The sequence below is a fragment of the Kryptolebias marmoratus genome, linkage group LG5, assembly GCF_001649575.2.
Source record: "Kryptolebias marmoratus isolate JLee-2015 linkage group LG5, ASM164957v2, whole genome shotgun sequence".
Lineage (NCBI taxonomy): Eukaryota > Metazoa > Chordata > Actinopteri > Cyprinodontiformes > Rivulidae > Kryptolebias > Kryptolebias marmoratus.
Window position 1 is genome coordinate 1,336,964 of NC_051434.1, and position 26,262 is coordinate 1,363,225.

The 26,262-nt window shown below is 44.0% G+C and overlaps 3 protein-coding genes across 6 annotated transcripts in view; 1 reads left to right on the forward strand and 2 right to left on the reverse strand.

Moving 5' to 3' along the window:
* myo1g (myosin IG) overlaps positions 1–17,818 on the reverse strand; it is a 32,351-nt gene extending 14,533 nt beyond the window's left edge. The window contains exons 1-20 of one of the 2 annotated variants that reach the window (XM_025010604.2): positions 17,688–17,818; positions 14,942–15,108; positions 12,617–12,825; positions 10,653–10,746; positions 10,331–10,496; positions 9,118–9,171; positions 8,934–9,029; positions 8,742–8,858; positions 7,882–8,088; positions 7,623–7,768; positions 7,423–7,537; positions 6,512–6,682; positions 5,963–6,033; positions 3,581–3,655; positions 3,315–3,447; positions 2,251–2,417; positions 1,857–2,064; positions 1,349–1,572; positions 932–1,076; positions 9–831 (exon numbers count right to left, since the gene is read on the reverse strand). In XM_025010604.2, coding sequence (XP_024866372.1) covers positions 715–831; positions 932–1,076; positions 1,349–1,572; positions 1,857–2,064; positions 2,251–2,417; positions 3,315–3,447; positions 3,581–3,655; positions 5,963–6,033; positions 6,512–6,682; positions 7,423–7,537; positions 7,623–7,768; positions 7,882–8,088; positions 8,742–8,858; positions 8,934–9,029; positions 9,118–9,171; positions 10,331–10,496; positions 10,653–10,746; positions 12,617–12,825; positions 14,942–15,036 — 2,610 coding nt within the window. In that variant the 5' untranslated portion in view covers positions 15,037–15,108; positions 17,688–17,818 and the 3' untranslated portion in view covers positions 9–714. Of the gene's footprint in view, positions 1–8; positions 832–931; positions 1,077–1,348; positions 1,573–1,856; positions 2,065–2,250; positions 2,418–3,314; positions 3,448–3,580; positions 3,656–5,962; positions 6,034–6,511; positions 6,683–7,422; positions 7,538–7,622; positions 7,769–7,881; positions 8,089–8,741; positions 8,859–8,933; positions 9,030–9,117; positions 9,172–10,330; positions 10,497–10,652; positions 10,747–12,616; positions 12,826–14,941; positions 15,109–17,687 lie in introns of those variants that run through there. The other variant, XM_017436326.3, reaches the window with a different exon arrangement.
* Positions 17,819–17,948: 130 nt separating this feature from the next.
* On the reverse strand, positions 17,949–20,386 carry LOC112451406. The gene is made up of 2 exons (XM_025010613.2): positions 20,292–20,386; positions 17,949–19,480 (listed from the first exon to the last, which is right to left on the reverse strand). The coding sequence occupies exon 2, from the start codon at positions 19,478–19,480 to the stop codon at positions 18,503–18,505; it is 978 nt and encodes a 325-aa protein (XP_024866381.1). The 5' UTR covers positions 20,292–20,386; the 3' UTR covers positions 17,949–18,502.
* A 2,698-nt stretch (positions 20,387–23,084) lies between these two features.
* The window catches only part of LOC108247914 (C-type lectin domain family 4 member E), a 12,246-nt gene continuing 9,068 nt past the window's right edge, over positions 23,085–26,262 (forward strand). Inside the window, exons 1-8 of one of the 3 annotated variants that reach the window (XM_025010609.2) lie at positions 23,085–23,181; positions 23,254–23,319; positions 23,991–24,098; positions 24,225–24,293; positions 24,521–24,556; positions 24,593–24,613; positions 24,811–24,962; positions 25,057–25,181. In XM_025010609.2, the coding sequence (XP_024866377.1) occupies positions 23,124–23,181; positions 23,254–23,319; positions 23,991–24,098; positions 24,225–24,293; positions 24,521–24,556; positions 24,593–24,613; positions 24,811–24,962; positions 25,057–25,181 (635 nt within the window). In that variant the 5' untranslated portion in view covers positions 23,085–23,123. Of the gene's footprint in view, positions 23,182–23,253; positions 23,320–23,990; positions 24,099–24,224; positions 24,294–24,520; positions 24,614–24,810; positions 24,963–25,056; positions 25,182–25,269; positions 25,992–26,262 lie in introns of those variants that run through there. The other 2 variants (XM_017436332.3, XM_017436331.3) reach the window with 2 other exon arrangements.

Sequence of the window (26,262 nt, forward strand, 5' to 3'; positions counted from 1 at the left end):
AGGTGCAGGTGGAGGTGCAGATGAAGGTGCAGGTGGAGGTACCTCCCAGCCTCTGCAGCCGTGTTAAGGATCACTCTCAGCTTCTCCCACCCTAAATATTAGCTCCATATCTGTAAAATCCACTGACTTTCACCTTTTAGAGGCAACAACATTATGGTTGAAGTGGATGAAATAAATAAACTGTTTGTTGTTGAATTACTGCTGCTATAAATAAAGGTTTCTGTGAAAGCTGACCTCTGTCATTTATTTACTGTTAGGTTTCTCAGAAGACGGGAACAGAGGCTGTTTGTTGCTCAGAGGAGGGAAGAAACTCCCGCTGAGCGGATGAAGCTTTTCCGGGACGATTTTCACCTGGAAAGCAGTTTAAAAACCATCGTTCTGACGGGGAAGTGAACTGGCTGCAGATTAAAGTCACGGTTTGAGCTCTGACCCGCGGGTCGAGCGGAGTTAAACGCAGTCACATGAACCATTAGCCTGAAAGGAGGCCAACGAGTCACGGGCCGCCTGACAAAGCGAGCAGAGACTCAGGACTCGGTCACGCTCCCCGAGGGCGTCTTCAAAGCCACCAAACTGCCTCAGATTAGCAGCTAAACGAGGAAACTGTGGGCTTCATTAAAGACGCCCCATCCTTCCCCCGGTCATGCTGTGCAGCCTGCGGCGCGTCACATGCACCGTGCACATCCACAACAACACATCCTACACACTGCGGGTCATTCAGCTCCGGTTCTCTGTGACCGATTCGAGGGAAGAACAAACTCTGAGGAGTTTCCCTTTTTGTTGCACTGATTTGTTTGCAGCTGCAAGAAAAGGCCTGGAAGGAGAAGAAGAACTCTGCAGACAAACAGGATGAGATTCTGTTGGTTTGACTCATTCCAGCTGAGAACTGATCCCATAAACAGAAATAAAGGATAAGAATCTCTCCCTTCCTCACATTTGAAAGGTAGTCCCTCTCCCAGGCTCGGCCGACCCCCCAGTCTTTCCTCTCGCCGCTCAGAGCGGTCAGAGCCGCCACCTTGGCTCGGACCTCCATCATGTCTGACGGAGGGATGTTCTTCACGATCTGCCTCGCCCACCACCTGTCGACAGCAGAGCCGTGAGTTCGCTCCTCATCGTTTCAGCATAAAAGAAAATTCTTTTTCTGCAGCAGCTAAGGGCTACCTATAAGGTAAAATAGCAAAAATGGTGGCTAAAAGTAGCATAAAAAGACCAAAAACAGCCGAAGCAGATCTTCATTCATGTCTATGGGAAAAATATTAGTAAATAAAGTTTATAATTAATAATTAGCCGCCTCCTGACTGAGCTGAACGGCTGAACGGAGGTAAACCTGCTCGTTCTGGCGGTCCCTGACCTGCGGTGCAGCGTCGTTGTGATGTTGTGAAACTGGGCCAGAGCGGCGGGCGGCGCCGGCCACTCCACACTCTTTCCGTAGTCCGGCATGGTCCGCACCGCCGAGAACCTCCGCTCCACCTCCCAGAAGTGGGCCTTCACCTTGTAGCGCTTGTAGCAGCCCATGATGGCGTAGATGGCTCTCATCCGCCGGCACCTCAGGCGAGCCAGAGCTCCACGCCAAATCTGGGAAAAAAAGACAAAACGAGAGAAAACGCCTCCTGTGAGTTTCACAGAGACAAAGTAGGTCAGAGGAACGAAGGAAAGCAGGAGAGGTAATTGAGTTTAATGTAACTGTGCTCTGAAGCTCATTAATTATACCAATTATTGTTACAGGAAATTAGGATTCAAGCTGGGAGATGAGTTGGAACTGCATATTCGTGAGTTTCACACTGAAATCTGCTCCTCCGTTTGGAACCTCTGAGGCTGATTAGTGAGAAGACGAGGCGCCCGGACGCCATCGGACCGACCTTCTGCAGGAACAGCACCAGGATGGGGATCAGGGCGGCGCGCTCCTGCTCCAGGGTGAAGAGGGACCGCGGCGTCCGCACGAAGAGCTTGGTGTGGCCGTACGCCACGTCGTCTTGGAAACCGTGCTGCGTGATGATGGCCTCCACGGCGTCCCGGTCCGACGCCATCAGGTGGTTGGGCCAGGTGTACTCGCAGGTCATTTTGTACCTGGAAAACGGACGAACCCAGGATCAGCAGAATGAGGGCATTAAAGCTAATAAAGCTGACTAATATTTAAATTAGCTTAGTTTGTTTGGCTTATTATTGAGAGCAAACCAAATGTTGACATATTAAACCCTCAGTTTGTCTCAGATCGAGCGTTCGGGTCCCGTGCATCGCTGCACGCCTTCTCACCGCTGCAGGAAGCGAGCGTACGGCTGCCTGTAGGCGAACCCGGCCCGGCGCACCATCACGTTCTCCAGCAGGCCCAGGTAGGCCACCTGGTGCTGGCAGCGGGCATCGTCGAACAGAACCGGGGACTTCACCTCGTTGGGTTTTATGCAGCGAACGTAGTACGGCTCCTGGAAACACAGAGCGAGCGCCTGAGGACATTTCAGTGCTGGACAGGAAGCAGAGAAACGGCGGATCCGTCCCCGCTGTGGGTCAATAAAATCAACTCCTCACAGTTTCAGAAGCAGCTGAGGCTCAAACCGTCCACACACGCTGAAAACCGAATGGAGACACGGCTGGACGGGGATCTGAGGACCAGGACAACTGTCCCCCTTCGCATCAATAATGCACGCGTCCCCCTCCATTCACGGGGGGCTGTCTGCTCTTTCAGCTTGACCTGAATAAAAATGAAAGGCTGCCAGGAGAGTTTCACCGCGGCGGCGCCGGGCTCAGCAGCAGGTCGACCCAAACCGCCAGCAGGAAATGTCAAACGGCGGCGAGATGAGCGGAGCCAGGAGGGGTCACCGCCACCGCCCACCCTCCCGAGGAAAAGACGATGCGTCTTATTTCTGGACAAACCTGAACGTTTGAGACGTTTCAAACAGATTCGCTCTCATTACCAGCGCCTGGAAGCCTCTGCTTCACAAAGCTGGCCAACGATTTACCTGAGTCTGTTTCCACGGTAACCCCAGCTGCTCAGGTGCTGGACCACCTCTCAACCAATCAGTGAGCTTAAAAAATACAAATAAACCCCGCCCCCCCTGGAGAGGAGGCTTTTATTTCTTCATGAGGAGAACTGAAGGCTGGAAGGTTTGTTCCTGATAACTGAGGAACCAGGTGAGCTCCAGGTGAACTCCAGGTGAACTCCAGGTAAACACTAACCCTGACCCTGTAAGCACCCAATAAGTACCCAGTCCTGGGCTGTATTATGTGATGCTACCAAACCTTTTTTTGAAACAAACACCTCTGGAACATCAAATATTTCCTTTCCTCTGAGTCATAAAAACCGAGAAGCAGGAAGCACCGACCTTACAGGCCAGTTTATCAACCAGAGCCACAATGGAGTTCTTGAAGAGCGTGGCGGCGGTCAGAGGTCTCTTGGTGACCTCGGTGATGCTCAGCTGCCCGTCGGGCCACATCTCCTTCAGGACTGGATTGGAGCTGCGAGGACAGAAAACGGGGTTAAAATAAAACTGAACAGTCCCCTCCTAAGTGGGTTAAAGGATGAGAGAGTGAAGAGCAAACTCATTTATCTGCTCGGCCCAGATTCTGCGTCTGGAGTGGAAACTGGCACCTGTTGTACATGAGGCGCTTGAAATCCTGGAACAGAAGGTCCTTGTTTTTGTCCAAGAAGCCCTCGACTGAATATCTGCAGAGAGGAAGGAGCCAAAAGACGAAAACTAGGATCAGAAAACTACAGAACACAAGACGAGAGAATCATAATTATCAGTCTTTCTGTCTGAAAGGATGAACGTTATCTGTGGTTCCAAACCAGAACCATCAGATATTTATCTAAACTGAGCTCTTCAGTCTTCAAGCACACCTGTAATCATTCAAATATTTATTGTATTTGTTCAGGAGCTCAGTGTCCTGCTTGGGTTGGGTTGGTAGAAACCTGCAGATGTGACAATCCTGTCTGTTAGTAAAATATCTCGTGAAGCAGTGGTCAGTCTGAGATGATTTGAACGAGTCGGCTGGGATCGTTTTCACTCCGGACTGCTGGGCTGAAGGTTCATCCAGTTAAAGTGACTCAGGAAAAATGAGAGTCGGGTTCAGGAGCAGCAGGGTCTCAAGTCTTAAAACATCCAGACTTCCTGTCCAATCTGAGACTTTAATCTTTAAATAAATTAAAACTTCCTCCTTGTTTTTAATTTATTTTCCTGCTCCTGACATTCAGGGACTGTGAGCGGCGGAACCCAGCGTTCATCCAGGCCCGTTTCAGGACCACCAGCTGAGCCGTCACCTCTCATCCCGTCCCGTCCTCACTCCGGCTAAATATACCTCGTCCTCTCCCCCCCGCTGGCCCTTCCCTCCCATCCTCTGTCACCAAACTGCCATTATCTGCAGCTCTGACCTACTTCGCTGCCTCCTCTTCCTCTCTCTCACCTGGCTTCCTGGCTTTATTCCCTGCAGGATCTCAGTCTGCACACGCAGCACTTTGTCTTCACTCCACAACTTTTTATTGCAGGAAACCAAACCTTTCCCAGCACGTTCTGCAGGCTTCACCTTCGTCCTCCTCAGACTTTCTCTCTGCAGAACCTGGTCAGGACACATCTGTCAGAGCCGGTGTGACAGCTGTGGACAGGAGCTCAGACCGGGTTCTGCTGATCCAATCAGACAGGCCGAGCGTTTGTGCTTTTCTCTCTGTGAGGTCAGGGATCGGCGCTGAGGGAAGCTCAGCTGATAAAACTAGACCTGAGCGGTGAGGAGATGATGGCGTGACGGAGTCATGAACCTGAGGCCTGACTGGGAGCTGGTGGAGCTGAGTGAAGGTCTGAGGGATGTTCTGCAGAACCTCTGCAGAGCAAACGGGAGGAGATGAAACCATGAATGAGGGGGATTTGTCCTCTTAGAGCTGTCGTAGTTTCCTGTAAAGCTGTTTTTACTTCTTTTCTTCGCAGAACATCAGTCTGTAAAAAAAACGTTTGGATCCTCACTGACTTTGAAACGTTTGATTTGTGATTAAACTTCCGTGATCAACACGACGCTCACGTTACTGTGATGGTTTTAAGATGGCCGCCCTCTAACTTCTGTCACAGATTAAATCCGTTCAGATATAAAAAGACTGAAAACACTAAATATAGTTTATAAAAATCTGAGGCAACTGTTTGACTCTGAAGCTTTTTCTCTGATTAATCCTGATATTTATCACAGCTCTCATCCTCTTCACGGGTTTATTGTAGAAATAAACAAAGCAGATGCTGTTTGAGTATTCGGGGATTATTGCTGCATCTCGTCTTATCAGCTCCATCCCTCCTCCTCCTCCTCTTCCTCCCCTGACAAATTAATGTCCTTGGCGTGCTCGTCTGAGGGCAGGCCACGTGAGCTGAGGGGATCTTCAGAAAGGATCAGCGACGGAGGAGAAACCCAAACAACCGCTGGAATTTACTCAAAAACGCTCAGATTCTTATAAAACCGTCAACACGTTCATCACAGATGAGACTGTAGGTCATGTGACGTGTCTCCAATCATCCAGCATCTTCCTGCAAATCAACACAACCAGGATTCACTGAATGCATGTCGCCCACCTCCCTGCAAGCTTCATGATGCTCAGAGTGACTCTCAGCTACGACCGCACCAAGTCTGAGCTCAGTATCTGTAAAACTGACTGAGTTGTAGCCAGATTAGCTGCGGCGGACACCTTGAATTGTCTTTAATTGAAAAGTTAATCATTCGTAGCTTCTGTAAGTTTCATTAAAGCCCATCCACTGGTTCAGGAGATATTTTACTAACAGACATAAGAGCCCAGCCCGGCGGGAGGGAGCTAACTCTGAGAACACAGGCTGGTGTTCAAACGTGAATTTCCTCAGTAAACACGTCATTCTGTCGGGCTGGAAAGCCTCTGGCGCCGACGTCAGGAGCCGAGCTCTTTTAATAGGATTACAGGGCTTACGCCGCTGACCCGGCACGAGAGCCCGCCATTTCTGCAGCCTCGGGAAAACCGCGAGCGACTCACGTGACGTCTCCGGCGTAGTGGCGAATACGGAAGTGTTTCTGGAACTCCATGGTTTTGTCCGAAGGGTTGAGCTGGAAAGGAGCGGAGGAGAGAGTCAGAAAAGCCCAGGAAGTGAGAAACATGATCTCACTTTACAGATAAATAAATATATGGACACTTCCTGAGTGGACAGAGCTTAAATCTGGAGGTTCTGTTTAAAAATGAGCTGATCGTAAATAAAAAATACAGGCGAAGCGCTCTGCTGCCCTCTGCTGACAAAACCTCAAAACTACACCTTTATTTTCAATTAACCCTGTGAACAGACTGAGTTTTATTAGAAATAAAACATAAAAATAAGATTTTTCTTTAGGGTTTCTGGAGGTTAGAGACAAGAACAAATCACAACCTCCCAAAGAATCGAGTCTGAAAGGTCAGAGGTCGCTTTGTTCAAACATTAACTTTTCTGCTCAGTAATTAAATGTCAGCTGCTTCTTGAGGAGCGAGTAAAGACTTCATAAACTTAAATGTCACAGAAAGTCGTGCCGAGGTTTCCCATGTAAATATGGGCACCTTGCGGGAGGTGTAGTGCGGATGCTGAGCCAGTTTGGTGTCCATGCTGTCCAGGCAGACCGTGTCCGTGACTTTCCCCACGGTGAGGCAGGCTTCGTCCAGAATGGAGGTGATGCCTTTGTGCGGCTGCTCCACGAGGTCCACGATGATCTGGTTGTTGAAGTAATCGATCTGCAGGTGAACGGAACCACCGACTGGTCAAATAAAACAACATAAACCCAGCTGTATGTTAACGTATACGACACAAAACTTAACAAATACTTGATTTATTGTTACATTTATGTTAAGTTTTCTGTTTGTGTGATGACAGAATGTGGGATAAGTGCTTCTGTCTGATGTTGCATTTGACTTAAACACAAAAATCAGCCCCAAAATGTAACTCCTGGATGCTAAAAGACTAATTTAAAGGAAATATATTAATTATCCCCGGCTGCTGCAAGGCAAAGGAGGACAATAATGTTTCTGCTCATGTCGATCTCAGATTTTAATAAAACTTTCAGCGTCAGCCTGATTAAAGATGGCTGCCACACAACAATAACTACACTTCAGATACTCAGCTATGATTAGGTGTGGTAGTAGCTGAGAGTCATCCATCATTTCACTTCATTTATAATTTACTGTTAGCTTTTAGCAGCTGTTCTGCTACTTTTAGCTTTCCTTCTGCTGACTTTTACCAGAAAATGAGGAGAAATGACAGAAAAATGTCCGATCCTGAATCATAAAATCTGAATTATATTGTAGGAAAACCTTTTTAAATAATCTAATAATCAAACAGTTTAGAAAGGAGGCTGAGAGGAACAGAAATGTGTGGAAAAGGAAGCGGCTCCTCCCACAGAGTCTCTGTAACACGTGCGGAGGAAGAGGTGTTTGTTTTCCTTCGTGTTCCTGCCTGTCGGCGTGTTTTTCCTCACATGCTGCCAGGTGATGCCTTCTCTCTGGTATTCGTCTTGCTCCTGCTGCAGGATGAGCTCGATGAAGAGCTGCTGCAGCTTCTCGTTGCAGTAGTTGATGCAGAACTGCTCGAAACTGCCCAGAAACACAGGAACGACAACTTGAGCAACGCCGCTGGCGAAACCTCACAGAGGAACTGAAGCGCCTGTCGAAACGAGACCTGTTGTTGTCAAAGATCTCAAAGCCGTAGATGTCCAGCACGCCGATGACCGTGTTTTTCCCATGAAGCACCGGGTTGTAGTCCTTCACCTCGATGATGCCGTTGATGCGGCTCACGATCCAGCCGAACAGCCTCTCGTAGAGAGCCTGAAGCAGCAGACAGGAAGTATGAATAAAAGTCAGCCATCTTGTAAATGAGCCGAAGGTCTGGATGCATGAACGGCTGAACAGAAGGAGAAATAAAAACCAGGACAACAGACCTTAGCGAAAGCGTCCCGTCCGAAGCAGGCGTCCTTCTCCGTGTGGCCCTTCTCGATGACCTCGCCGCCGCCGGTGGCCACGGTGCGGTACAGCAGGCTCTTCCTGACGCTCTCGGGCTCGGTGGCGGTCAGCTTGGAGATGTGGCTCACAGCGTCGAGTCCCGGGATCTGAACGCTCTCACCGTCGCTCTCAAACTGCAGGTTACCCTGAGAAACGCCACGACCCTCTGAGTCAGCTGGAACGGCTTCATTTAAAACGGCGTCTTTGCAAACGGAAGATAATTTCCTAACTCGACAAAAATATAATCATAAAACTCAACTTAACCTAAAATAAATGTGCATTTGTTGTAAATCTAAGGTCCCATCGACACCAGATACTGAACACTGACAGAGACCTGACATGAACACGCCCCCTCACGGCTGGTTACAGCTCGAGCTTTAAGCCCCGCCCCCTCCAGGTAAACAAATACACCTTAGAAATGTTTACTTTCAGGTGTTGACTCTCTGCTTTCCTGCTGTTTCTTTAAATATTCATTTTTTAACACGTTCAGCTGTAATTAGTTTACGTTTAAAAGGAAAAAGAAGTCACGTGACGCCATGAATGCGAGCGGGGGAGTAGGCGGGACTTAAAGCCTCGCGCCACTACTGACTATGGTTCCAAAAATACCCGCTGAGCGTCACAGCGTTTATGGATCACTTCTACAGAGATTTGTTTTTCAGTGTAGATGGTGCCACAGGTTATTCAAACAATCAAAGTTAGCTCGTTTGGCTAAATTTTCTTCATCATTTTTCATTTATAGCATCCTCATCGTACGGTAGATTATGAATAAACGTAAATCTTTGCTCAAAAATAAACCTACCAAATGTAAAATGGAGGCGAGGATCTGATAAATGGAGGTGATCTCCTCGGGCGAAAAGCCAATCACTTCGAGCGCGCTCTTCACCGCTTTGTGGTTCGAGCGGTCATTGTTGGAAGTCTGGAAGACGAAGAGGTAATTAATACTTTGTAAAGGTCCTGTCTGAGGCCTTTAAACTGAAGAGGAGAAACTGACAGCGGCTGCAGCTCCTTCTCTGGTGTAGAGATAAAGAGCGGGGTCGTTCTGCAGGTGGAAGGAAGCCAGCATCTCGTCCGTTCCTCCACGCAGCAGCTGGGAAAACAGCAGATTCCAGGTTACAGGTGAACGGGAAATTATTTTAATCTGTGCTGAACTCAGCCGTGCAGAGAGGAGGGTTTACCTGATAGAAGGAGTGGAAGTTCCTCTCCCCCTCGTGCTGCTGGACCACCCTGGACTTAAACAGAAAACAGATCATGATAAAAAACAGACTCAGGAAACATCTGCAAACAGCTGAAGTCAAGCTCTGATCAAACACAGACACGAGGAAAAGAAACTCTTTAAGTTCCAGGAGTTTACGGATCACCAGAATCTAAAGTTGTTTCAATCCAAACTCAAGTCAAGACTGCCGCTCATCTGACTCCAGAATCAGCCCAAACCATCAGCCCTCCACCGCCGTGCTGACAGCTGCAGTGCATTCTGGGTAAACATCTGTCCTCTGGTCCGGTTCTGCTCCAGAAGTCTTCTGGTTCCTTCAAGTCGAGCTGCCATGTTGTTTTTAGGGAGAAGAGGCTTTAACCTTTGACCTTTAACCTGCTGACTGAGGCCTGTAGAGTCTCTGAGCACAGCACGGTCTGACCTTCTGGGTGAATCTGCCGGGATGTTTTCTTTCTCTCTGTAGAACAATGGACTCCTGAAGACCTTTGACCCTTCCCAGATTGATTCTCTGAGGTCATTGCTGATGTCTTTCCGCCCTGGCATTGTGTTCACACACACCTGGAGCTCCGGAGCAGCAGAACCTCAGCAGGTTCTGATCCTGAAGCAGCCAGGCTGGAACCAGTTCAAACTCACAGCTTTTCATTTTAGTTTTTATTTAACGACAACGCGGTCGGATCTGTTGTGTGTTTTTGGTCACCTGAGGTTAACTTTAGAACCTTCTAAAGATCAGATCGGTTTGGGTAAAACCTGAGAACTTAAAGAGGTTGGACTTTCTTTTCCCTGCGACTGTTTCACGTTCTGAGGTCAGAGAGGAGTCAGCTGTCGTTTCTCATCTTTTAAAAGCTGCAGAATTCTGACAACAAATGTTTCTGCGATGCTGAAAGACAGACTCCATAAAATGTTTTTGTTTTGTCACTAAATTCAAACGTTGCACCGCCTGGTTCTGCAGAGATAAGCCGACAGCGTTTTGTTCTGCAGAGAGACAGAACTTCATAAAACCGTCTGATGTTATTTCTGCCTCGTCTTTCTCTCCAGGTTTTATGTCTGAGTGGATAAATGCAGCTTTTATTACCCTCCCTACCACGCCTGTTCATGGATGTTTCCTCACGCCTTTTCATCATCACATCATAAAAACTTTACGAGCAGCTTTAAAGTGAGGTAATCACGCCTCCGCTCACCTTCTCCAGCAGGTAGTTGTTGATGTGACCTCCGGTGGGATCGCCGTTGAAGTTGAAGTTGATGTCCATGTACTTGCCGAAGCGGCTGGAGTTGTCGTTGCGGTTGGTCTTTGCGTTCCCGAAGGCCTCCAACACGCAGTTGGACTTGAGCAGCACGTTCTTCACACTGATGAAAACAATGAGGGCGACAGCCGCGAGGGAGGGGAAATGAAGGTGGAAATAAAGAGAAGAAAATGGATGGTTTATGATGACTCCTTATTTCTGCAGGATTACTTTCAGAGAACTGATTCATCTCCAAGTTAAAAATAAGGCGAGAGCTCACCTCTCCACCTCTGCTCTCTGGCTGGGGTTTGTGATGGCGGCGATGTACTGCATGATATATTTACTGGCTTCTGTTTTTCCTGCCCCGCTTTCACCTAAAACACAAAAACCATCTCTGATGAGTGAAGCAGCAGACGGTGGATCAAATAATATAAATAAACCGGTGTTTCAACCTGGCTTCCTCTATCAAACTACGCTCCATTGTTTGGTTTGTTACCAGAATCATTTGTCACATAATGGAAGCAGCTGACGTTACAAACCAGTCTGAGCTGCCATATTGTTTTAGAACAAATATGAAAACAAGTGCAAACAGCATGCGCTGACAGAGAAAAATGATTTAATTGCCTGATAGTTTGAATTTCTGGAGCAGCTGATCTGTTAGACTCCAGCAGGTTTAGTCCTCATCCTGAAACTGGATTTACTTTTATTTTAAATCACAGTTCATTACAGGAACACTGTTGACATGAACTTCACTTCTCTTTTCTGTTTCACTTCCACCTTTCTAAAAAAAACCCACTAATCTCACTGATAGGACCGGCTCCCAATCTGTGCAACAGGACGCCGGGGTTTTTCAGTTTTCAGTTTGGTTTTGGCCCCTAATAAAAATCTATTTATCTAAATGTTTATTTTAAAACATTTTAAAACAGATTTTGAAATATATTGATAAACGGTGGAAGGAATAAACTACTTAAACATATTTCCAGACATTTAACATTTCCTGCCTGTTTAGATTATTAACATAATCTGAATCACGTCACTTTGGTTGTTTCATAGAAATTATGAATAAGTATTTATGTTCTAAAGTAAGATACTAAGCCCAGCTTTAATTAACTGCATTTTAAACTCTTGTTTTGTTAGTACTAAGACAAAAAAAGTCCACATTTTGATTTCCTTAAAGACCGGAAGTCTCAGTAAACTCCCGCTAGCTTAATGCGACTCGCTACTTAGCATTCCGAATGTTAGCATGTAGGTTATTAGTAGTTGGTGTTGCTTATTAAGCATTATATTAGTTTAAAACTGAGACTAATTAACTTTGCTGCCAATAATCCATTACTAATCTTACTAAGTTATGATTTAGTTCAACATATAACTCATAATTAACTTTTTCGTTGGTCACTATAAAGACAAAAAGTCTATCTCTGGAGTTTCTTGAGAACCGGAAGTCAAAGTAAACTCCCGCTAGCTTAATGCTAGCTAATTCAGCATTCCGAATGTTAGCATGCAGGTTATTAGCTGTAGGTGCTGCTATATTAAATACTGTTTTAGTTTAAAATGGAGCCTTATGAGTTGATGGTCAAATTAGAGTTGTGGATTATTAATAAATGCTTATTTATTTATATAAGTTAGACAGAAATAAGTCTACCTCTTGGGTTGCCTGAAAACCGGAAGTCCCAGTAAACTTCCGCTAGCTTGATGCTAGCTAATTTAGCATTCCAGATGTTGGTAAACATATTAGTAGCTGAAGGTACTGCTTAGGTGTAATAATAATTTAAAACTGAACTCTCTTGTTTTATTTATTTATTTACATTTAAATAAATCCTAATCACCAACTTTCTACCTAAACAGTACAGTTTTCTTGTAATACAATGTAAACTGGTTAATTTGAATAAAACCACTACTTTAGGTGTTCTGCTGCACATCTGGATATCAGTTAGTCTATTTGTATTCTTAATAAATTTACATTTACATCTACATTTATAGTGTTTTTTTATGATAATAACATATTTGCTACATTGTGTTGAATATATTTGACTAATTTCTGGATAAATTTAAAGCGTTATTAGTTTCAGATAGCTGCTTGTCCTTGTATGGATTGAAAGAATGCTTTCTTTTATCAAATGGGATTTTTATTAAATTTTCCATAGCCAAAATCTTCTGACTCCACAGTTTCTGACAGTATTAGTTTGAGACAATCCAACCCAGAGGAGCAGATTATGATGAATGGACCTATTATGAGAGACACACCTGAGATGACAATGCAGGTGTCTTTAGCTCGTCTCTTCATGGCCTTATAGGCAGCGTCGGACACGGCGTACAGGTGAGGAGGGTTTTCGTACAGCTCCCGGCCCCGGTACGCATCAATGGTATCTTTGCCAAAAATGTCCATTTGTCTGTACGGGTTAACAGAGACGACCACTTCCCCAATGTAGGTGTAGATCCGTCCCTTCTCGAACCTGCCAGACAAACAGTCACACAGCTGCTTCAGCTTTTATATCACCTTATATTTACCACCAGTGTGGGGTTTTATTAGAACTTTTGTCAAACCACAGATGCAAAAACCCCTCAAGCTAAATATCTTACACACTGATGTCACGCAGAGATGACAGGAAGTGACACAAGAGTTTGTGCATTGAAAGCAGGAAATGAAACTTGTGGTTCGAAGGGTGTTCTGTGTAACACACATGGGTTTTTTTTTGTTCTGGGAGGAGTAAAACTTAACACCACAGGACTTAGTGGGCTGCTAAATTACAGGTTATCTGACTTTCTTCTTGCTTGAAAATCAGCTGCAGAAACATGTTCTGGGATCAGGTTCACTTTAAAAAGTTCATACGTCTTAAAAACCGCTTCAAAAACAAAAAACATTACAGTAAAAATTCCATTTTTGTAAAACTACATCCTTATAACTACAACTATTCTGACTAAACCACATTATTTAAGATTTGGGCCTTTTAATCTGCAAGTGAAAAATATTATTAGAGATAAATTATTACAGCTAATCTCTCAACCTTAACAACTACAAAACAAAAAATACGGTTTAAAATACTAATTCATATTGTCTCCATGACTGATCATTTTACTGTGAAGCAAACCTTAACCAAGAAGAGAAAACTACTTATCATCCGCCGTCCTGAAGGGCGGGTGATAATGTAACTGTCTGTACGTACAGTTTGTTTCAAGATGGCCGGCACAGCTAATCGACCTTAGCAGACACAGAAACGGACGATAACTCAGTCAGTTCTCTGGAAATGGAGCTGATATTTGTCTTGGTGGCTGAGAGGTCTGATGGCTGACACTCTGTCATTCCTCAGCTCTTAGTCTCTGAAAGGCGGCGGGTGATATGCATTCCTCCGAGGACTGGTAGATCTTTAGAGTTTAACTGGAAGCTGGAAGCTGAAGGACGGATCTGAGCTGCTGTGAGCAGACGTGCAGGAGGAGGTGTGGTAATTACACCAAACTGTGTCGCAAACGTTTCGTGACGACCTCAGAAACAAAAAAAAGAAAGGGTCAGAATACGTCTGCTTCGGCGCCCAAACGTCCAATCAGATCACAGACATCAGACCTCCTGGGTGACCCTGATCGGCTCCGGGTCGAGTAAAAACAAAACAGGACGATGAAAAATGGTGAACATTTACAAACAGCATGGTTTATCTCTGAAAGAGGCATCAGAATTAGCTGCATCATCAAGGTTATTTTGACCCACCGCCGAGTCAACCTGAATAAAGATGGCCGCCACAGCCAGCTGACCACAGAAAGCACAACCCTGGCATGAAAGGTGGCGGGTGATATGCATTCTTTAATGTGCATGTGTGAACAGCTGTTAAATTAAAATAGTTTTGACAGAAAAGTTAAATTAGAGTGTTGTTTCTGCCTTCAGGCCTGCTGCTTTAATGTGACGACATCCACTTGTTCAGGTGTCGGAAACCTTAACGCCACAGAAACCAAAGTTCAAGGTTTCCCCCCCGAGGTGATGAAAAAAGATAAAACTTTCCTCGACGCGTCAGGAACGTTATTAAAACCGTCTGTCTGTCTGTCTCAGATGATTATCAGCTACCATCACTTTAAAACTGACTGAGTTACAGACATTTTTGAGTTTTCTACAATGAACTGGCTGTGGCGGCCATCTTGAATTGGACTTGCTATAAAAGTTAATCAGCTGCAGACAAACATCCAGTGATTATTTCCTGGAAGTTTCATTAAAATCCACCTGGTGGTTCATGAAATATTTTGCTAACAGACAGAGGTGGAAACATTATCGTCCATCTTTGCGTTTCGGCAGCGGGTGACGGCAGAAAGCTGAGAGAAGGCGGACTTCTTGCTGGTCTTATTGGGTGTTTCAAAGCTTCACATGATGAGGATCAGACCAACCAGAGGCTGATATCTGAGGCTGAGCAGGAAACAGGAGGCAGAAGTGACTCAGAATGACTTCACATCTTCTTCTTACCCTCCCAAAACCTCCAGACTCAAAGCTTTCTCCCCGACGCTTGTTTAACTTTAAACCGGTAAAGATCACAAAGTGACTAATGGAGTTTATCTTCACCTCTCCTCCTCCTCCTCCTCCTCAGCTCCTACCTCAGCTTCAGGTTCTCCATGAACTGCTCCATGGTCACCTCGTCCAGCAGGACGAAGTCAGACTTCCCAAACTCCAGACCCTCCAGCTCGGCCATCCCTGCCCTCCTCGAAGGTCAGCGCAGGTTGAATCCTCAGGGCGTCACGGCGGCGAGGGGAACAGAGAGCGTCTGAAGGAGGAAGAGAGAGGAAGACTTCTGACGGCCGTGTGGGCGTGGTGTGATCTCTGCACCCAGAAGCTGTGGTCTGCAAGCTGCAGCACGTCATCCTGTCAGTTTCTGTCTAAAAACCCGGAGACTATCTTTAAAACGCTCACACCACTTCTGCATCCTCCTCCGGTTCTCTTCCTGCCACAAACCTGCGCCGCTCTCATCGAGGCGTCGCTCGTTCAGACGCCTTCAACAGCTTCTGAGCTTCGGCTTCACTTCCTAGCAAAATAAGAACGGTTCGCTCGCTTCGACTGAGAAAAGGAGACAGAATATTCTGAGAACGGTTCGTTTTTACAGATGAGGACACGTCTCGTTAAAGGAAGTAAACCCCAGAAAGCTCACTGAAATAACTTTAAACTGACAAAAGTTAGAAAAAGAAAAAGACTAAAAAGCAACAAATAAAAATCAGTCGCTGCTTCAACAGAATCATTAAAAATAAAACTAACGAAGCCGAGGAGGGGTCCTCAACTTCACCTCTGAGGCAATCAGATGACTTCTGCACCTGTCCCCATGTGTCATCAGGTGTCCTCAGGTGTCATCAGGTGTCCCCAGGTGTCCTCAGGTGTCCTCAGGAGTCCCCAGGTGTCCCCAGGTGTCCTCAGGTGTCCTCAGGAGTCCCCAGGTGTCCCCAGGTGTCCTCAGGTGTCCCCAGGTGTCCTCAGGTGTCCTGCTCCACTCCTCCAGCTGTCTCAGCTCTGAAGGCTTCCTCCTCCAGATGTTCAGCAGGATTCAGATCAGGGCTCAGGTGGCCTCTTCAGAACGGTCCAATGTTTGGTTCTGACCCGTTCTTGGTGGTTTGGGTCTTTATCCTGGTGGACACATGAGCTGAGACTGAGACATCTGGCTCCAGGAAGCCTTGATAGTCTTGAGGTTTCATTGGACCCAGAACAGAACCGAGCCTCCTCCATGTCCCCCTGCAGGTTCAGGGTTCTGGTCTCTGGTTCTGGTTTGGGTCTGTGGACACAGAGCTGATGGGACTTGTTGACAAAAAGCTCCAGTTTTGTCTCATCTGTCCAGAGGACATTGTCCCAGAAGCTTCTTCTCTTTGCGGTTTGGTGTCCTCCTCAGTTGTCCTCTTGTGGACACGTCCAGGGAGGTTGTCTCCAGTCCTGTGGACCTTCTGTAGTCTCAGGGACATCCAGCTGCTTGGAGTCTTTACCTTCAACCTGCTACTCCTGAGACAACTCTGTCCTCAGCTTCCTGTCCCCCATGTTCAGTGTGGTACACACCCTGATCCCAAACAGCCCTGTGACTACCTATCCCCCTTCAAACAGGCAGGCTGAGGACAGACCTGAGTTTAAAGTTCCTGTAACTTCAGGTTTTGGTGCCAGAAGGTCACAAAACTCTGAGCTCAGATAAAATGGACGTCTGTGAGAGTTTGGATGTTTGACCTCTGACCTCTGAGGGGATCTGAGAGGAAACCATCAGTCCTGCAGCAGCGAGACACTCTGGGTGGGAGAAGACCAAAACTTCCTGCTTCTTCATTAACTTCATGTCTTCTGGTTGTTTCAGGAACTTCTCTGCAGAAGGTTCTGGTGTTCGTCCTTTAAAGTTTCTGTCTCACAGATTCATTTGTTCATAAAACATTTAAAATTCGACATAAATGTCAAACCTACAAATATAAACCCATAAATGAAGCACAATACATGAAAAATTCAAAGTTTCTGATAAAATCTGCAGTTTTTCTGCTGTACGTCTCATCAAGCCTAAAATAAATCAGTCAGAAAGTTTTTAAAGTCTCGTTAGTTTAGTTTAGTCTAACTTCTCCTTTTGAATCATATTTAATTTTAAAATAAACAGGAAGAAAGTCACAGATTCAATCTGCAGGTTAGTCTATGGGAGGAGGAGCTACAGCTCCCCCTGCTGGACACCAGAGGACATGCAGCCTGGGAGCCTGACAGAAAATCACTTTTAAATTTAAAAATAATAATTTCTTAATGTTGGGTTTGTTTCATATCAATGAGTTGTGTTATAAACTAATAAACTTGTTGTTTTAATATTTATTTGCAGTATTTTTGTTTTAGTTTTTTAAAAACATGGTTTAAAATGAACCAGTTTGTTTTAAATCTCCACATTTATTCACACAGGAGATTCGAGGCCAAAGAGTGTTTCTCTACATCATTAATTAATTTTATTTCTTTAAAGCTGCGCTTTCTTTCAGCCAAATGTTCTCAGACTCAAATTTCTGCAGACTTTGAGCTTTTTTAACCGTTCATATATCAAACTGTTCAGCTCCGTCAGCAAGAACCTGCTGTGACTTTTATACTTTTAGAAATATTTCAGCTTCTGCCGCTGCCTCAACTGTTGTCTTCTTAAGCTCATGTTAGCTTTTAGCTACTGTTCTGCTGATTTTTGCCTGTTTTAGCTTCAACAGATTCCTGCAGTTCATTCAGTATCAAACATGGAGACAAAATGTTTCAGAAAATAACAATAAAAAAAACGAAACTAAATCAGCCTAAAGAGACAAAGCAGAAGTTTTCAGATTCAGGGACCTTTGAACAAAAAGTCCTGAATGAAATCTGTTAAATCTGAGCTCCAACCTGAGTCTGGAGGTAAATAAAGTCTTCCTGTCAGCTCCGAGAGAACGATCTTCTCCGGCCCGATGTCGGGAGCCTGAAGGCATCGTCGCCTCTCAGATCCTCATCAGAACTTCCTCTGGGTCACTTCCTCCTCCTCACTTCCTCTCCTCTGCTGCGGCCTCCATCGCAACGCTGCGTTCAGGTGCTTCAGGACCAGCACACACACACACGCACAGACACACACACACACACACAGCAGAGACACCAAACCAACACGCTCACAGAAACATCAGATTTATTTAAGAAGCAAACAGTTTAAAACCAGGATCTTCATGAAGGGGCGATCATGTTTCAGCTCCTGTCTGTCTGTTAGCAAAACATCTGAAAACAGATGAGACGCTTTACAACTCAAGTCAAGATGGCCGCCACAGCTAATCCAACACAAATGTGGTCACAGCTCAGCTAGTTTCATGGTTAGTGACATAAAACTGCAGAAGCAGCTAGCTGTAGCACTTCCTGCAGTTGGCCGTTAGCTCGACCTGCGACAGGTAAGATACTGAGCTCTGATTGGTTCAGAGTCCTTGTTTTCATTGTCCATGCTCCAGGCCACAGAAGTGACCTTTGACCCCTCCTTCACACCAGTTCAGCCTCTAAAAACCTTCCTTTTTCGTTTTTAGAAATCTGGACACAAAAAACACAAAATGTGCCCAAAGATGGAAACAGATCCGTTTCCTCTGCCTGTCGGTCACAGGTCTGATAAAAACAAACTGATTAAATTCTGGTTCTGATCCGGATCACGGTTGGTGGAGTTCTGTCTCTCTGAGTTTTTCCTGATTTCATTTTTTAAACCTCGGCTTTACGTTTTTCAGATTGATATTGAAAAGTTTATTTTTCAGTTTGGGAAGAGAGGACAGATTTCTCTCCTGGTTCTGGTTCTGGTCCAGTTTTTCTGTTCGTCTCAGTTCCCGGGACTCGGAGAGGCTCGGTCTCCGGGGAGCAGCAGGTCCGGACGCTGCAGCGCCACCTGCAGGCGGGCCGGCAGAACCCCCAGCTCTCCCTGAGCTCTCCGGATGAGCCGGCGGCGCCGAGCTGCTCCTCGCTCTGCTGCTTTTGGTGCCGCTCCGTCCTCTGGGGCCTGATTGGTCGATGGGACTTCCCAGCAGCCTTTGCTTCAGCTCGTAGCTGTCTTTAGACGGGCCGATGAGGTGGACTCGGTCCTGCAGCTCAAACACCACAACGGAGTCCGAGACGTTCTGGTTCTTCTGGATCTTCTTTAACAGAACCCTTCCCTGGGGGTCCAGGTCCCTCAGAGGGACTTCCTGTGTCCTCAGGGACCTGTTCAGGTCTTCCAGGAGGGTCTGCAGTTTTCTGACCTCCATCCTGGACCCCCTCCCCTGGAAACTGATGCTGGTGCTCTCTCCATCTCCGCTCGCCGTTACTTCAGCGCCACAGCGGGTCAGGAGGGTCCGGAGCTCGTTGTTCCGGAGCAGCTTGGCGTACCTGAACACATCGGTGTCCACGACGATCGTCTCGCCTCCAGACGCCTGGCGGTCCGGAGGCGAGGCGGCTCTGTAGTCCTGAGGGGAGGAGGAGGAGGAAGGAGACGCGGATCCTCCTTCATCGGGATTGTTTCCGGTGACCAGCTGCTCCAAACGGGCCTTCAGAGCTTCCAGATCCTTAAAATAACCCTGAACGTGCACCTGACCTCCGCCCTGACCCACCACCTTAAAGCCATGTGACCTGAGCAGCCTGTGGACCGCCGCCGCATCCAGGAAGTGATCCACGAGAATCGTAGCTTTGACCGGGAAATCCATCTGAGGATCGGAGACAAAAAACACGAATAATGTTTACTGAGATGGAAAAAACAGAAAAACCAAACATTCGACTGCAGCTCGCAGTCTGGGGCGGGGCCAGATCTTTGACTCCGCCCACGGCAGCATTAAGCCTTTCGGGTCATTGCTGATGTCCTTCTGCCCCGGTGTTGGAACACACTAAGCTGTCCTGGAGCAATTTGAGAGATTTGTTGATGCAATTCTGAAATGCAGGTCCACGTTCAGTGTAAACAAAACACTCTGCTGAGAACCATCAGAACAAACATGGCCGATAAGTTTAACTTCCTGTTTCTGCTGGTTGTTTTCAGTCTTCATGACTTCAAATAAGTTTTATTTTATTGTTTTATTAATCATATCAGATTTTTATTTCCTCATGAAACTTTAATCCTAAAACAGGCTTCATGTTTAATAAAAGAAGCCAATTTATTGTGAATAAATTAAAAACTGTTCGTTTTTGTTCCTCTCTTTAAAGTCTCTGTTTCCATTTTATTTATGTTTAGTTAACCCAACATGTCTGACCTTTGACCTCTGCGGTCAAACAGAGTTTAAATGTCAGACCGGAACTGAAAGTCAGGTGTTTGTTGGTTTCTTCTGTCTTTATTTTTTAGACAGAAATGATCAGAAAAACAATAAAACTTTTCAGGAACATGTTTAGGAAACAAAAGAAACAGAAACTGTCTGAAGTTTCTCCGATAAAAGACAAAAATAAACATTTTCTAAAAAAACAGATTAATTTAAACTTTCCTGGATTAGTTTCAGGACTGCGCATGCGCACAAACGAGCTGTGACTTACTGTTTTATTAACTTTTCTCCTTTTTTTACTTCAAGACTTCAGTTCTGCTCATTTCTCTCCGGTGTCGAAAAATGAACCGAAACCAGTGACGTCACATCCGGCACAGACTTACCAAAATAAAACAGACGGAGCTTTTATTTTTGTAAAACTGATATTTTAGGGATTCGTGTCTTCTTCTGGCTTCATGGCACAAAAATAAACTTTTTTTTACTGATTTTTTTTTTCAAACTGTAAACTTCAAAAACATTATTTTTAGTCTTTAATTCTCATTATTGGCTTTTAATTCAACCAGAATCTCATAAAAAAAAATAAAAACTGTTGTGTTTTTAAGCACCTTGGATCGCCTTGCTGTTGAAAAGTGTTACATAAATAAATTTCACTTCACTCTAAACAAACATTTTAAACTTTATGAAGAATTTAAACAGACCTGCAGTTCCGAGATCCGCCGCTTGGTGACGCCAAACTGCAGCTTGAAGGTTTCTGATGTTTTTAAAAGTTTAACATTTTTATTTAAAAAAAAAACTGTTTTCAAGGCAACTAAGAGAATAAAATCCATTCAAATAAACAATCTTATTGGGGGTTTTGATGTCCTGAAATAAAAACAAAACAATATGAAACTAATCAATGAAAACCATCCTTTTTTATTGAGTTCATGAATAAAACATTTTGCAGATTATCTCTAAATGTTGCATCATCTGAAGACTTCATGTTTGTTTTAGTTTCCAGACACAAAGTTTAAAATCAAAAAGAGTCTCGCCGCATTTAAAATAATGATTTTTTTAAATTAATAATTGTTAAAACTGGAAAAAAAAAAGAAAAATCCCTGAAAGTTTCTTACATTTTTTCCTGAAAGAACCTTTATTCCAGTTTGAACTTTTTTTTATTTTTCCTTATTTAGCAGTTTTTGAAACATTTAATTAATAAAAACAGACAAAAATATTAATATTATCATAGACCAGTGATTTAAATCTGCCTGAAGTTCTTTAGGTTTGGAGAAACTTTTAGTTCAGATTCTGTAAATTATTGTGTTCAAGAATTTTATTTAGTTTTTATTTGTTTCTATCAGATTTATGTAGAAATGTTGTTTATGTTGACTCCATTAAGAGTCAGTTTGGCCTTTGACCTTTACAGGAAGGGTTTTCTTTAATCAGCTGTGATGATGGCCAATCAGTCTCTGCAAAGCCTGAAAGATGAGAATGAAGCTCTGAGGAAACATCTCTCAGGTGAGACTGTCAGGGTTTGAAAGATTGAAACTTTTCTACTATTGTTAAATATTTTGTTTCCATTTGAGTCAAAAAATATACAACAAAAAGTCATAAATATTAATGGATGGATGGATGGATGGATGGATGGATGGATGGATGGATGGATGTCCTCCTTATCTTCAGGAAGCTTTTTAAAACCAGAAACTAACTTCTGACATCAGGAGAAAACATTGAATGAAGAACAAAGCTACAAAACCTGAAATGTTTTCATCACAAATGACATGAAGAAAGAATCCAAATCTACAATTTCAGAACAAAATCAGCTCTAGTTGACCAATATATAAGTATAAATATAAGTATGTAAATTAATTGACTGAGAAGAAAAGAAAAGAAACATTTTAGTTCCTCAAATAACACTTATATGGAAAACGCCCTTAAAGCAGAAATAAAAGAAGTTGTGATGAGGAAGAACAATATTTTTTTACACAGGTTTCTGAGAAATGTCTCACTTGTTTCTGCTTAGTTCATGTTTTCACAGCTACATTTCACACATTATTCAGCTCTTAAGTGTTTTAGTTTCTGCACACAATTAACATAAACAGAACTAAACTGTTTAACCATTTAAATGTTGATTTTTACAAGTTAACACTCACTGAAACACAGAGCGACTTCTGTTTGAAATACCATAGCATGGCAGCAAGGAGCTACTGAGAGAGATGTGTGGCTTTTGTTGTAGATCAAGAATCAAGCATCAGATGTTGTTTTATAGGCTTTATTTTACTGTTCAACACAGACAGAGTGAACCCCACAGGTCCTCTCTCACTTATGGTTACTCTACTGAACGGCCTAAACAAACACTTAATGAACACATAACGAGGCGAACAAGAACAGACTAATCACTAAAAGAACAATGCTAAACAGGGAACTGAAATGATTAACAATGAACTTAAATTCTACTCCTCATCCCTCCGTGAGGCCATGTGACCCACAGTCAACCACAGCAGAATGCTCCATAGCCCCCACCTGAAGGGCTACTCGTTCCCACCAGACCGTTCACTCAAAACAGTCCTGCAGGAATTCTGGCCAACGGCCCTGGTTAATAAGACGCTGAGGACTCTGAGGTGTGGCTACAGCAAATAAGTCGGAGAGAGAGGTGTCATCTCCTATGCCAGCAATAACTGGAGCATGGGGGCGGTACGGAGCAAGTCTGTCCTGATGCAGCACAACAAGGTGGCCCTGACAGCTCCACCTGGTACACCACCTCAGACAGACGCGCCACGTTTTCAGCCGGCGCCTGCCACTGACTCTGAAGTTTAGGAGAGATGCTCTTACGCTCTGGGCATTACACACACACCTTGTCCCCTGGTTCAAAAGCCTGTTTCTGTGAGTTTATTTTGATTTATTCTTCTAATAAATGTTACACTCTGTTCATAGGTGCAACAAACTGATGATATTCAACTAGACTGACCTTCCAGAGCGTGCTGACATCAGAGCACAACAGAAAAGCGGCTGTATTTATTAGTTTCTGCTTCTTCTGAGACGTCCTGCCTCCCCGTCTTCAGGAAGCTTCTTAAAACCCGGCAGTGACTTCAGACCTGTAGTTCTGCTTCAGACTCGCAGCAGGAAGATGCCTGAAGCTGATGTAACGTACGCTGATGTGAAGTTCTCCAGGTCCAAGGCCAGAGGTGAGATTATCTGTCCGCAGTGTTCTCTGCAGAAACCTCCACCAGACTGAGCGCATCACGTTTTCTCTGCAGAAAATATTTCCTCATCAGGCGACGCAACGTACTCTGAAGTCAGGATTTCAGAAAGAGAACAACCTGGTGAGTAAAAACCAACAACCAAAGAAATCAGGAGGATGAAAAATGACTCTGAGCTTATTCTTCTGTCATGCTCAATGAAAAAAGGTTGTTCTAAATTCATGCAAAGTTTATTGCTTAAAAAAACAACATTGAATTCTTTAGAAAATTTGAAGGTTTGTAAAGAGCTTTTTTAAAATTAATTTCCGGTTTTATGCAAAAGAAATAAAATGTCTTTAGTGTTTCTACCAAATACAAATCAGCATCAAGCCGTTATAATCTAAACACAATTTGGGTGTAGATGTTTCAACATATAGTTTCTCTGTAACTGATAATTTCTGCTTTTCTGAAACAATAAGGGTCAAAAACCATCAGGCGTGAGTCACTGACAGGCTGATTGAGATCTGCGTTTTACAAAGAAAGGAGCTAAAATAAGGAAGTGCTTCAAGTTTGAAGAAATGTTTAAAATAAAACCTGTTTGTCATCAGTGAGAACTGAAGTGTGAACGTCACTGTGGATCGGTTCTTCCTGATGTCAGTTCTTGTTTAGTTTACTGAACACGATGTGATGAACCTGATGGATCTTTGAATTATTAATGATTATTGAAAACAGATAAATGTTTCTGTGAAACTAACCGCACCTGCTTCAGCCTGATATTTGTCTGCTTTTCATGTCACTTTGTACAAACTGTTCAGCAAATGTTCAACAAGGAGGGTCGAGCAGGAGGTCAAAGGTCACCTCAGTGGTTCTGCTAGTTTTCTGTCTTCTCTTGGTCGCTGCTCTCATCGCTCTCGGAGTCACCAGTAAGTTTACATCTTTTATTTATTCTTCTTTGCTTTTTGAGCCGTTCTGTTGTTGGGATCATTGTCCTGTTTGGTCGGACAGATGGCCTCACATCTGATTCTTTTTTTTAATCGTCTTTTATTCAGATTTCATTAATTACAAAAGTCAAGATTCCCTGAAAGAGGAGAATGAAGCTCTGAGGAAACATCTCTCAGGTGAGACTGTCAGGGTTTGAAAGAGTCCACAAGGTTCAGACTGAAAGTCTCCTTCATGGCTGTCAGGACACTTTCATTTATGACTCTTTTCAGAATGAAACTGGATTGTTTACAATCTGCTCTAATTTGACTTTTAATTAAAAACTGAAGCAGTAATTTTTGTTTTGACCTTCTGAAAAAAGTAAAACAGATTTAAGGTAAAAACCTTTTATCACCTTTAATCACAGAAATGAAAGCCAACAGCTCAGTGCAGCCGACATGTCCTCCACCTCCTTCATGTCCTCCACCTCCTCCATCTCCTCCACCTCCTGAAACCCAAAGTAAGTTGAGGATTTTGTCTTTGTGTCCTTTCTGTCCTGTAATGATGTTAAAGAAACATTGATGGACTGACAGATACAGGAAGTTAGATTGTAACTGCAGGACAGAAGACGCCTCCTGCTGCCTCCAAATCACACAAACATCAACAGAGATTTCTTCCACCTGACTCAATGAAGGCTTTGCTCTCATCTCTTCAAAGCTCAGACATGTCTGAAGTGTGGAGCAGGCTGGGAGGAACATGGAGGAAAGTGTTATTACTTCAACACCAACAGAACCTCCTGGTCTGACAGCAGAGCTTCCTGCAGAGATCTTGGAGGAGACCTGGTGAAGATCGACAGCAGAGAGGAGCAGGTATGAAACACTGCTGCAGGTTCATGTTCTCACAGATTTCATCACATCATCATGTTTCCTCATCATGTTTGTTTCATCAACTTTTATTGTTCAGGAGTTTCTGGTGAGAAAACTGAGAGGACTGATGGAGGATTTTGAGGACAAGTTCTGGATCGGACTGACGGACTCAGAGACTGAAGGCAGATGGTTGTGGGCGGACGGATCACCTCTGAATGAAAGGTTTGATTGATGTGGAAATAATTTATTCTGTTCTCAGAATCACCATTTTAGAATTTGTTCATTTTGTTTTTTTTTATCTTTGTTTCAGTTTCTGGAGTGGCAAAGAACCTGATAACTGGAACGGGAAAAATCCATCTGGAGAGGACTGTGTGAGGATGGGAGAGAAAGGAGGAGCTGAAGATCTGAAGTGTTGGTTTGACAGTTCCTGTGATATTCCTCATAAAAGTATCTGTGAGAAATCAGCAGAAACTGGTTCATATGTTTGTGTTTAAAGTCATTAAAACAATCTCAGTCCAGGATCAGGAGCAGCAGCCAGGCTGGTTTTAGGAACTTAACGTCACAAACAGTTAAAGCTTCTTTACAGACGAGCTGAAAGAAACTGAATCCTTCGATGCAACTTTTTGATTCTTGTTGGATCTTTTTGAATGAAACCAGAATCATAAGGAAGTCCAGTTTAAGTCCAGCAGGAAGTTTCTTCAACACAAAATTGTAAAACATGAAGAAGTTGTGATAAATTAGATGTTTTCTTCCCCAAAAACAAACCCATAAGACTGTGAATAAAACTAATTGAAGAGATACCACAAATGTTTTTTATCAGACATAAATAAGATTTTCAGTGAGAAATGGAGCCATTTATCAGCTGTTCCTTCAGGCTTCATGACAGTCAGCATGTTTGTTGTTTTTGTCTTCCATGTATTTTAGCTTCACTTGTCTGAAATAAACACATTTATTCTAAGGTTTTATTCTTTTCCATCAAACCAAAGTTCAAACTGATGGGTTTAATTTACCAAACTTATATAAATCACATTATTTAATGAGAAAATATTATATTTGTGTTTTAAACATAAACATCTGTAACAATAACCAATAATAAATATAAAGCTGACAAAGCAGCAAAAACAAAACTAAATCCAAAAACGTAGCAACATCAGAGGCAGACATGAGGGGAACCAGACAGCGAGAGAAAACAACAACAGACCAGTGAGTAAATGGAGGAGATGACCAGGTTTTAAAGGCAGAGGGTAATTAGGGGAAGTGGGCACAGGTGAGTGATTACTAACTTGGAGCAGGTGGAGATGGG

Coding starts and splice junctions, on each gene's coding strand:
- LOC112451406 (XM_025010613.2), bottom strand. CDS start 19,480: ATGGATTTCCCGGTCAAAGCTACGATTCTCGTGGATCACTTCCTGGAT.